At 46.8% G+C, this 12707-nt stretch overlaps 1 protein-coding gene across 2 annotated transcripts in view; it reads left to right on the forward strand.

Annotated features, from left to right (window-relative positions):
* LRRC38 (leucine rich repeat containing 38) overlaps positions 1 to 12707 on the forward strand; it is a 58619-nt gene that overhangs the window by 36511 nt on the left and 9401 nt on the right. The window contains exon 2 of one of the 2 annotated variants that reach the window (XR_006345079.1): positions 1658 to 3192. Coding sequence is in view for 1 of the 2 variants with exons in the window: in XM_043924485.1 (XP_043780420.1) it covers positions 1658 to 1911 (254 nt within the window). In the remaining variant the exon portion in view is untranslated. Of the gene's footprint in view, positions 1 to 1657; positions 3285 to 12707 lie in introns of those variants that run through there. The other variant, XM_043924485.1, reaches the window with a different exon arrangement.

Genomic DNA, 12707 nt, shown 5'->3' on the forward strand with positions numbered 1-12707 from the left:
TTGGCAAGAATACTGGAATGGGTTGCCGTTTCCTTCTCCAGGGAACCTTCCCAACCCAGGGATAGAACCTGGGTCTCCCGCATTACAGGCAGATTCTCTACTGTCTAAGCTACCAGGGAAGCCCATGGTAAGCTCTAGACTGCATTTATTGTCGCTGCTATGCAGTCCATCCTAAAGGAAATCAGTCCTGAATATTCACTGGGAGGACTGATGTTGAAGCTGAAACTCCAGTACTTTGGCCACCTGATGTGAAGAACTGATTCATTTGAAAATACCCTGATGCTGGGAAAAATTGAAGGTGGGAGGAGAAAGGGACAACAGAGGATGAGATGGCTGGATGGCATCACCGACTCAATGGACGTGAGTTTGAGTAAACTCTGGGAGTTGGTGATGGACAGGGAGGCCTGGTGTGCTGCGGTTCATGGGGTCTCAAAGAGTCAGACACGACTGAGAGACTGAACTGATGAAGCATTTTCTTAGCACATATCCAGGTGTAATATTTTGGGGGGGCCTGTGGGTTTGAAACTTCTTTTTAAATTAGCAAGACACTTTTCAAGTGAGATCTTAAAGGGAACCCCAATATATGAAACAGAAATTGCAGGGACTTCTCTGATTGTAGTGGGGTGGGTGTCCCAAGAACTCTCTCTCAAAACCCCTCACACTCTTCCTCATCAACTAGAAGATAATGTTTCTCAAGTGTGCCTTGGGGACCAGCAGCATCAGAATCTCATGGTTATTAAAAATGCAGAGCCTAGGGTCCCACTCCAAACCTGCTGAATTGGATTCTCCAAGAGGTGGAGCCTGAGAATCTGAATTTCAGTATAGTCTTCAGGTGCTTCTGAAGCACACAGGAGCTTCATGCCAGCTTCCTAACATATACTGAAGGTCACCTTTGGATGTAGGCTTATTTTCCCCACTACTCTCCTAGAGTAGTGGTTGGAGTCTCTATGATGCTACACTGATTCTTTGTTCAGTTTCGCCTGGTTAGCAGTGAAAAGGAGGCTGGCATTCCTCTTGGAAAGCTACCCTACAAACTGAAGTGTGCCATCATTGGTTAGTATTGGCCCTATACATCCCACCGCCTCTGCCCCACCCTCTGCCTACCCGCAAGGCTGGGTATTATCAGGTCTGGATTAGGGTCTACTGAGCTTCTAAACCCTAAAAAGGTGATATTCCCTTCCATCAACCATTCTTAGTGATTCAAAATCAAGAGTGCCATGCCTTAAAGCAGTGGTTCCCAACCTTTTGGCACTAGGGCCTGATTTCATGGAAGACTAATTTTTCCACGGGCTGATGAGGGGGGTGGGCAGAGGGATGGATGGATGGTTTGGGGATGATTCAAGTGCATTATATTCATTGTGCACTTCACTTCTAATCTGATGTTGCTGCTGATCTGATAGGAGGTACATGTCCGTGACCTGGATGTTGGGGACCCCTGTCTTGAAGCGGGTCAGGGGAGACCAGCACATTCTGGATTCTACCATGTGATTACTGTGAGGCCTTTTGAAACAGTCTAAATTGCATTCAAGTCCACTTTGTCCCCCTTTTGTGTTTGGGTGATGCGCCCTTTGCACTTGGTCTGCACTCACCTTGCTGACTTTTGGGCCATCCTGAGACACAGCCTAAACCTCTCTCATTCTGCCTGCCTTTTTCACAGGCCTGGACGAAATCCAGTGCTCCCTGCCCATGGAGAACAGGAGGATATTCCTGCACGAGCTGTCGGAGGCCAGCTTCAGCGAGTGCAAGTTCAGCCTCTCGCTCACAGACCTGTTTGTCATCATCTTCTCCGGCGTGGCCGTGTCCATCGCTGCCATCATCTCCAGCTTCTTTCTGGCCACCGTGGTGCAGTGCTTCCAGAGGTGTGCCCCCAACAAGGACACCGAGGACGAAGACGAGGATGAGGACGACTGAGCCACCCCCAACCCTTCCTCACTCTCCTGATCCCCAGCCGGTGGCTCCCCTCTGAGAAGAGAGGGAAATGCTGAAAGGGAGGAGAACGGACCATCAGTGACCGGAGGAGCGCATGCTCCGAGCCTGGCCCCTGGGTGCATCTGGTGAGACCTCCGATCTCGGAGTTTAGAATCCGTAGAGTGGAGGAGTCGAGGAAGGATTCCCAGAGAAGAGCCTGCCTCGTGGCTTGAGATGTGTGTGCCGGGCGAAGATGGCTGAGTCAGGCTTTGGAGCTGACAGCTGAGAATCGCGTAGGGGATGTGAAGACTGGAAGGCCTGACCTGCAAAGATGACTTTGTCCTATCCAATTCTCCTACTTGGACTGGGAGACCAGGCAGCCTCTCCTTCATCCCCAGAGGCAGCAGCCCAGATGGTGGGGACTGGAATTCAAGTCCTGGGAGCAGGATTTCTGTTCCTGAAATAGGCTTCAGCCACCTTGAGATGTTATATAGAGAACAACCCGTGTCTGGCTAAAGTGGCACTGAGGAAAAAGCTAACACCTGGACAAAGGGTGTTTGTCATTCTGTTTTTTTGAGTGGGTCAGGAAAACTTTGTCAACAGAACTCAAACCCTCATGGTTATCCTGAGATTGCTGTTGTTGTTTAGACACTTGGTGGTGTCAACTCTTTGTGTCCCTGTGGACTGTAGCCCACCAGCCTCCAGTCTATGGGATTTCTTAGGGAAGACTACTGGAGTGGGTTGTCATATCCTCCTCTGATTCATAAAGGAAGGACAGCCGATTCATACCTTTGCGATGGCCTCTGCTCAGAGTCTTCCCTCTAAAGTATAGCCAGGTGGTTCCCACTTGCCCTGACACCTCCCCCAACCGTGAGTCCCACCTCTGCTGAATATCACCTGTTCATTCTGTGCCGGCACCATTCCAGACTTGTCATCTCCAGAACTTGAAATAAACTTTCCTGGAGGCCAGGATTCCAAAAAACAGGTTACCTTGGACCAAAGAAATGTTAAAAAAAAAGAAAAAAAAAAACACCAAAAAAAAAACAACAAAAAAAAAAGCCGTGGGACTTGGCTTCTGAAAAACCTACATCAGTGACCTTAGGGTGTGTGTGACATTTCTTTGGAGCATAGGCTGTGACAGGCAGTGTTTTCCAGGATGTGGAATGCAGTGCTGTGATTCAGAGATGATATGAAACAATGTCATACGCCCGGCAGGTTGATGCAAAGTGATGGGTGTTAGCATCATCGGACCTTGCTGGGGACTGGCACTTAGACAGGGGACTGGTGAGAAGCTCCTGGGATATTTCTGGGAATCATCTCTCCGTTGTTTCCCATAATATATTCCTTATGTTTCTTTCTCTGTTGCTCCCCTTGAATTTTTTTTTTCACTTTTAGTTTTTAATGACATTTATTTTTTTTTAGTTGGAGTATAATTGCTTTACAATGTTGTGTAGTTTTCTACTGTACAGCAACATGAATCAGCTATGTGTATACATATCACCAACTTGATGGACATGAGTTTGAGCAAGCTCTAGGAGTTGGTGATGGACAGGGATCCCTGGCGTGCTGTAGTCTATGGGGTCGCAAAGAATCAGACACAACTGAACGACTGAACTGACTAACTGATACATATCTCCTTGCCCTATTGAGCTTTCCTCCCACCCGCACCCCCATCCCACCCCTCTAGGTCATCACAGAGCCCTGATGATGGTAGTGTATATATGTCACACATGGTGTGTATATATGTCGATGCTACTCTCTCAGTTCGTCCCACCCTCTCCTTCCCCAACTGTGTCCACAAGTCCATGCTCTACTTCTGCATCTCTATTCCTGCCCTGCAAATAGGCTCATCAGGACCTATGATGGAATATTACTCAGCCATAAAAAGGAACAACATTGGGTCATTTGTAGTGATGTGGATGAACGTAGACTCTGTCATACAGAGTGAAGTAAGTCAGAAAGAGAAAACAAATACCACATATTAACGCATGTATATGGAAGCTGCCTTAAGTCTTTGCCTCCACAGAGAATTACTGAGTGCTTGCTAAGTGTTCTAGCCCAGGTGCTGTGGGTGTGCCTTTCATGATGAAGACAGAGCTCTTGCTGGCTTGGGCCTCATATTCTTATGGGTGAAACAGAAAACAAACAAGTAAACGAAACAGTAATTTAAGGTAGTGATAAGTGCTGTGAAGGAACTAAATGAGGTCTTGTGACAGAGTAACTGCTTGGAGACAGTCAAGAGTGGATGATTGGGTGAATTAGCCAGGACTCTCCAGGGGAACAGCACCAATAGGAAATCATCTATCCATCTGTCTGTCCATCTGTCTGGATTATAAGGAATTGGCTCAGGCAGTTATGGAAACCAGAAAGGCCCATGGTCTGCAGCCAGCCAGCTGGAGACATGAAAAATGCTAGTGATTTGATTCTAGTCTGAATTCAAAGGCCTGAGAACCAGGAGAGCCAAAGGTTAAGTTCTAGTTTGAGGGCAGGAAAAAACTCAGATCAAGTGGTCAGGCAGAGGGCGAGGGAGAAGGAGAGAGGCAGAGAGAGAGAGAGGGAGAGAAGGAGAGAGACAGAAATTCCTCTTTCCTCCATCTTTTTGTTCTATTCAGGCCCTTGATGGATTGGATGCTACCCACCCGCTTTGGAGAGGGTGATCTGTTTACTCAGTCTGCAGATTAAAGTACTAATTGCATCCAGAAATACCCTCACAGACACATCCAGAAATAATGGTTAACCAAATATCTGTGTCCCTTATGACCTAGACAAATTGATGCATAAAATCAGCCATCACCCGGGGACCTCTGATTGGGTTGCTTTGAGCCTAAATCCTGCCTCCTCTTCCCACCTCCTTGCCTCTCTCACTTCATCCCTGCTTTCCTTCTCTTTCACTCTCTGTCCTTACTCTTCTTTCTCTCCTTCACCCTTGAGGAGACCCCTGGTCACCCTTTCAGCCACCAGCATTGTTGACGCCAGCAGAGGAGACCCCCAGCTCAGAGGGGCTGTCTTCTCAGAGTCTCTGCACAGGTGGAGCAGTATGCCAGCATCTTCCCAGAGTTCATAGCAACATCTGTGGGCTCCACCCTCAGAGCAGGTAATGCTTCCATTGGGGAAACAATATAGGCAAAAACACTGGTCATCCTGAACATACAAGATGCTGCTTGAATTCTTGTTGAAAGACTCCAGCCATCATTTGTACCTTACTGTGAATGAAGGTATCTGGAGATGGTTTTTGATCAAGGGAGAGAACTCCACTGATGTTTGGCCATTGTAGGGGAGATAGAAAAGATCGTGAAGGAGAGGGCTGAGGGCTCATAGGATGGGAGTTTGAGACACAAAACAGTCTAACACCAGCACCACCCCAGCCTGGCCACAGACTCAGATGAGACTTAGGTGGTACTGGACTTCTGTCATCACTGTCTCTAATCCCCACTCCCAAGAGTATCCTACCAGGGACATAACTGAAGACCCTGGATCCAACTGTTATTTTTGTTGTTGTTTAGTTTTTGTGTCCAACTCTTTGCAGCCCTATGAGGGGTAGCCCACCAGGCTTCTTGGTTCATGGGATTTTTTTTCCCAGGCAAGAATACTGGAGTGGATTGCCATTTCCTTCTGCAGAGGATCTTCCTGACCCAGGGATTGAACCTGCATCTCCTGCATTGGCAGTCGGATTCTTTACCACTGTGCCATCTCGGCAGCCCAATCCAACTGAACCTCTACCAAAGTCATAGTGTGTTTCTCCCAGAATCCTAGGGAGGTGGTGCCCCCAAGCTGTAAGCTGTGTAAACAGCATTACACCCTCATTGTGGTAGGTACTGGTAGATGAGTTCCCTCTTAATGAGTCTACTTCATTCCTTCATTCCACTTCCAGTGGTTCATTGTGGTCAGCAGACTCAGTTGTTTGCTCAAATACAAAAGCCCTGCAGAGTACAGAAGCCGGGGGTCATATGCTGAATGGACAGGTGAGTGGGGGAGAGGCTCCCTGGCTTGCTGGGTACCCATCAACCATCATGTCTGCCAGCTGCAACCCAGAGTTTTGGAAAGAACATGATTCTAGGGAAGAAGAAGAGTTTTAAAGTATTGCCTGTTGAAACAGTCATCTCCTGGATATAAAGTTCCTCTGAAGCCCTGGGGACACCATGGGGGACCTAGGGACATCTGTGGTCAAACCCAGGGAAATACACTGACCAGGAGCTTAGCTCAATTAGGGAAACACCTTTTGAGAAGTGACATTGCACAAACAGTAGGTGATGATTTAGTGCTCCCTGACTTGCTGTTGTGCCTCAAGATATTATTAGCAATAGTGATAATTCTGCATGCTAGTTGAGGGCCTCCTCTGCACCAGGACTGTCCCTCTTCCAAGTCTCCATAGGTGTCATTTGGGTCTCAAGTGCTACCTCCTCAGAGTCACTTTCAACACACTGTCAACTGCAAAGTGGCCTTTGCCATCTACCTCTATAAGGATTAAATCATGTGCTACCACAGCTGCTGATTTTCAATACCTCCTGAAAGGAGCTCAGGATGGAGAGCAGAAATAAGGCACTCTGTGCTCTGGAAAAAACTGGCAGAACAGTTCTTTGGATAGATATTTTCAGGAGCTGATTTTATGAGCTCAGTTATTGTATCTCCTCATGTGTAGAAAAGCACAAAAATTCTTCATTGTGATGACTGCTCCTCATGACTAGAAGAAAACTTCTGCAAAAAAAATATGTGCTTCATTGCATGAACTCCCTCTTCACCAAAATCATGTATATACTGACCTTCCCCCCTACCTTTTAGGAGCAGTTTCTCAGGGCTATCGTATAGTCCTCATTTGGCTCCCAAGTAAAACTTGTCTCACAATTCTCATGTTGTGCGTTTTTTTAAGTTGACAACATTACCCTGTATTATTTTTTGCACAGCACGTACTATGGTCTGAAATTATCCTACATATTTATTTACATGTTTATTGTCTTCCTTTCTGGACTAAAGCATTAACTCCCCAAGGGCAGGAACTCAGGCCCTTTATGTCTCCAGCATTTGAACAGTAGTGGCACAACCAATATGCATATGGAGTGAAAGTGCAACAAATGAATTCCAGGCACCATGAACTATAAACTTTACAAACTTGAGTGCTACTAAAACACCTTGCAACTCCAGGAGTGAGTTGCTTCTTGTTGTTCAGTTGCTAAGTCATGTCCGACTCTTTGTAATCTCATGGACTGCAGCATGCCAGGCTCCTCTGTCCTCCACTGCTTCCACAGTTAGCTCAAATTCATGTCCACTGAGTCGGTGATACAATATAGCCATCTCATCCTCTGCTGCCCGCTTCTCCTCCTCCCTTCAATCTTTCCCAGCATCAGGGTCTTTTCCAATGAGTTGGCATCTCAAGTTAAGGAGTTTAGCACTTTTCTGTGTATGGGAAGATACAAGAGTCTGGGCTCACTGAAATCATTCCTTTGATATGAGTTCTCTTGGGGCTCACCAGCTCACCATTGGCTGTGGCTGCAACCAGTGATGACTGTGATGTCCTTTGTTTACTGATATGGCAGGAAATATTCCATTTCTCAATTTCATAGGTGACGGAACCGAGGTTCAGAGAAGATGCTAGATTATAGGACACAACAGAGCCAGGACAGATTTGTGGCTGTTGAACTCCAAAGCTATGCTCTTGGTTAAAATTGTATGTGTATTGAGAGCATTCTCTGGGCTAGGTGTTGGACCAAAACCTTTGTGCAACTTACCCTGTAAGGCAGTATATTCATCAGGGTTCTCCAGAGAAACAGAACCAATAGAATGCATATATATATATATATATATATATATATATATATATATATATATATATGTATATGTATGTATACATACACACATTTATATATGAACAGATTTATTTTAAGGAATTGGCTTGTGTGATTGTGGAGGCTAAGAAGTCCACATCTGCAGAAGGCCGAAAATCCAGGGAAGAGCTAGTATATCAGTCCAAGTATGGTGTCATCTGCTGCACATCCCCTCTTACTTGGAGGTGGTCAGTCTTTTGTTCTATTAAGGCCTTCAACTTATATAATGAGGCCCACCCATATTATGGTGGGCAATCTGCTTTCCTCAAAGTCCACTGATTGAAATGTTAATTTCATCTAAAAGCACTCTCATAGAAACATCCAGAATAATGTTTGACCTCACATCTGGAAACCAGGGCCCAACCAACCTGACACATAAAATAAATCATCATAGTTAGGTACCATTGTCATCTCTCCTTTGTGGATTCATTGCCTCCATGTGGTCACTGAGAGATTGGATTTGGTCCTGTGAATAAATTACCCGGTTGGACATAGCTGATAAGTGATGGAATAGGATTTGGCAAAGGATGCTGTGACCACGGCATACACTCCCTGTACCCAACTGCATTCCTGTCTCAGGTCAGCAGGAGCTGGCCTGGCAGGGACTGCACAGAGTGGCACATTTCTAGAGGCTGTGTGCTCTGCTTCAGGAAAAGCAGCCTGCATTTGCTGGGTGCACCCCAGATGAGTTCATTTTGAGCCTCAAATTCAACATTGCAGACCCATTTGTGAGAGTCAAAACCACCAAAATATCTTGTCTTACCACCTTGCTCTCCTTAAGATCTATTGCCCAGAGGATTCCAGCAACATCACAAATGATTTCATCTTATTGTAAAGATAGTGGATACCACAAGTACAGGACTTCCCTGGTGACTCAGCAGTAATGAATCCACCTGCCAATGCGGGAGAGGCAGTTTCAATCCCTGTATCGGAAAGATTCCCTGGAGAAGGAAATGAAAACCACTCCAGTATTCTTGCCTGGTAAATCCCATGGACAGAGGAGCCAGGGTAAAGAATCTGAAGGACCAAGGGCATACATACATCCACCCAGAATCAGTGCCCTCTTCTAGCACATTCTCAAGACACCAAAATTCCCTGGACAAATAACTCCAAGCTTAGGGGCAGGGGTGGGGGGAAGGGGGCTGTGGGTGCTTCCAAGCATTCCTCCTACAGGGTGGACTGAAGGCCAGGCAGTGGATGTTGGCAGGGCATGTGAACAGAGGCTGGATGTGCAGGCTGGGGCATCCAGTGTAGGTATACAAGACCCTAGAAGGTCAGGATGGAGCAGGGGCTGGAAAGAGAAAGGGAGAGGTCTTAGATGGCTCAGCCCTCCCCACATTCCCATATTCTGATGGAGTAGGATTTGGCAACAGGTGCTCTGACCAAATTTCCAAGAATCCAAGAATCATCATTTAAACATCTTCCAAGTCATTAAGAAGGTATTTTTGTCGAGATAGTTGGGTGGAATGTTGCCTTAGCAGTTTATCTTTCTTTATGACTTATGAATGTGTAGGTATGGGTGTGTGGAGCATATTTGTATTCTTGTCTAGGCTTCACAGATGTTACAGGTAAGCCCGAGTACCACAGCAGAGACAAAATGACAGACATGCCCCCTGGCCATGGCCCTAGGACTGGACACCGCTTCTTCCCAAAGGCTTCCCAGGTGGCATTAGTGGTAAAGAATCTGCCTGCCAATGCAGGAGACGCAAGAGATGTGGGTTCTATCCCTGAGTTGGGAAGATCCCCTGGAGTAGGAAATGGCAATCCACTCCAGTATTCTTGCCTGGAAAATGCCATGGACAGTGGAGCCTGGCAGGCTAGAGTCCATGGGATCACAAAGAGTTGGACACAACTGAGTGACGGAGCACACACAGCACACGTGTGTGAGCGCACACAGCTTCCTTATGTGGCTGGTCCACAGGAGCCTTTATACAGAAAGGCTAAAAAAGGCACACACACTGATTGCTATCACCAGTGATGGAGAGGTTTGCGTTGAATATTCATGCTTTCCCTTCCCTACTCCATTGCTTCCCCTTTTCCTCTTCATCCTGAACCTCCCCTTCTGACTTCCCCTCCTCTTCTACTTTCTCCTCCCCACACCAGTGTTACAGACCTAAACTCTAGGTATGTCAGTGGCTGGAGGTAGGTGGTTTTTCCACCTTTATTACACTTAACTGGACTCCAGAACACATCAAGACTCTGTTCCCTTAACATCCCACCGCCACCAACTGAGCCAACCTCAGACCTTGAGCCTTGGACCTCTGCCATTAAATTTTTTTAAGTGATCTCTAGTGGCCTTGAAGATTAGTGATTTATTATTTGCAAGTGGTCTGTTCTCACTGAAATTGCCCCAAAGCAGACGTCTGTGGATTTTATCTTTCGGCAATCAAAAAGGTAGCTTTATTCTTTAAGACTCCAGACTAATAAACACACATCCAAACTTTACATTGTTTTCCATATTGAATAATTTTTAGAAATAAAAATAAACAGGGTTCTCTGCTGTTTGCAAACGTGATCCATTTTCTGAAAACATACTTTTCCAGGGAGTACATGAGTTATTATATTTTGGCCTTGGGAAAAATACAATGTGCTTTTCTGGTGAAGCCTCACACCCATGCACATAAGTCATAAGCTCAGTTGCTCTCTGGAGAGCCTTTGGTGCCTAAGTTGGGAGTGTTTTTTCCAGTACAGACCCACCATCCCTATCCAAGCCTTTGATTATGTATTCATAATTGGAATGAAGCAATCATATGTCAATTGGCCTTAAAAGGAGCCCTCAGGGGTGGAGGGTCAGCCTCCAGTGGAGTGAAGGCCTGTGCCCATAGCTCATGCTTTGGGCTGTGCCAGGGACCCTCTGGGAACCTCAAGTCCTCCCCTGTGAACAGAGAAACACTAACTTGTTGGCAGAATTGATGAGAAAGAACACAATGAAACAATGGGAGGGATGCCCCCTCCAACCAAAGGTGGTCCCTTCCCTCCTTCTCCAGAGTCCTTGGGTATCCATAGAAAAGGGTGCCATTTCAAGAGATCAAGACCAGATCTTGAATCCCAGCATCAGATAACAGGCCCCAAGAGCCAGCAGTCTGACAACCCCAGTGGGTAATCATAGGAGCTCAGTTCTCATTTCTACATGCTGTAATCAGTGCCCAGCCCCGCTGCCAGTGGCCTATCAAACCCAGCTGCATCTGGGGCTCAAGTCTGCATAAATGTCAGAGGCCACTTTTGCATGCATCTCCCTGGGGTCCACTCATCAGGAATACAAATGAGGCCACATCAATACTCAGACTATGTTGTCCTTGTGGATCCTGCCTGCCTGACGGCAAGTCAGCAAGAATACCCCACCCCCGCCCTACAGACACTACATATTTATGGGAATGGGGAGTCTCTCTCAGGCTTGAAATCCAGCATGAACTGGCTTCCAGCAAGCATCCATCATTTCTGCTGAGGGTTCATGCTTGCCCTGGGCAGCATGGCCTCCACCAGCCATACTGTGGCTCCTTGGGGGACCCCTCTGTCGACTTAAAAAATAGTCACAACTTGAAAGTTTGAGAGTTATGCTTTATTTGGTGGGAGTTTTTAGGACTTCTTGTCTGGCAGGCAGCATGTCAAGTACCTCTGAGAGAACTGCTCCAAAGAGGCAAGGGGAGGAGTCAGGTTATATAGAAATTTTGCAACAAAGGGGAGGTAGTCTGAACATCGAAGGGAAAGTCACTCAGTCATGTCTGATTCTTTGTGATCCCATGGACTATACAGTCTATGAAATTCTCCAGGCTAGGATGCTGGAGTGGGTAGCGTTTTCCTTCTCCAGGGGATCTTCCCAACCTAGGGATAAAACCTCCCACATTGCAGGCAGATTCTTTACCAACTGAGCCACAAAGGAAGCCCAAGAATATTGGAGTGGGTAGCCTATTCCTTCTCCAGAGTATCTTCCCAACCCAGGAATCGAACCGGGGTCTTCTGTATTGCAAGTAGATTCTTTACCAACTGAGCTATCAGGGAAGCCCATTGAACGTCAAAAGGTGATTATTAATTAAAGAAAACCAAATATCTCAAGGAATTTAGGGCTTTTCTATGCATGGGAAGATGCAAGAGTCTGGGCTCACTGAAATCATTCCCTTCATATGCATTTCAGCTAAGGGGACAGTATCCTGTGTTTTTCACATCCTTAGCTCCCTTGGGGCTCAGAGTAGGGAATGGCTGTAATCTGATGTTTGCTAGGTTGCAGGCATTCTTCTCCTTTCTGAGTGCCCCTAGGGCTCACTGGCTCACACTGAAGGGCTGCGATAGCTGATGAAGTCATAGTCATTTATTGATATGGCATTTGTTTATTGATATGGCAGGAAATATTTCACTTTTCATCTCCCCACACCATCCCTGCCCTATCCAGGTGTATGATCTCAGACTACCATTCCCTCACTCACATCCATGGGGTGTTTCCCACAGATGGGACAACCCCCCTCCATAGGGTTAGGTTAGATTAGACCCTAGGCCAGGCTTAGAACCAGACCCCCTAAGAACTTCCCAATTTCCTCATCTCTCTGGCTTCCTCCCTCAGGTTTCCACTCCAGTTTATCAACAAGAGCAAATAGATTCCCTGGGCAGGGCTGCCCCTACCTGCAGCCATGGCAATCAGCCAGCTTCTGAGCCAGAGGTAGCTAAGGTGGGACATGGATACAGACATCCTTCCTAATTGATGAGGGAGGCTGCAGGTTCTGCTGAGACTGGGCGGGGGGGAGTCCTGGACTCTCCACACCCTGAGAGCTGCTTGGGAAGGCAAGAAATGCAGGGACAAGATATTCCTACCAGGGGGCTCTGAGTTGGCACTATGGAATTCTCCGTCCCCAGAGATGCTCCATACAGAGTCAGAGCCAGTCGGTCACCTTCACTAAGCACCAGTCTTTGACCAGTTTGGCAGACAGGAGACCTCAGTTGTCACATGAACAGCAGAAAATGCACACTCGCCCATCTGAAGAGGGTCAC

This window comes from Cervus elaphus, chromosome 14, assembly GCF_910594005.1.
Source record: "Cervus elaphus chromosome 14, mCerEla1.1, whole genome shotgun sequence".
In the NCBI taxonomy this organism is placed as follows: domain Eukaryota; kingdom Metazoa; phylum Chordata; class Mammalia; order Artiodactyla; family Cervidae; genus Cervus; species Cervus elaphus.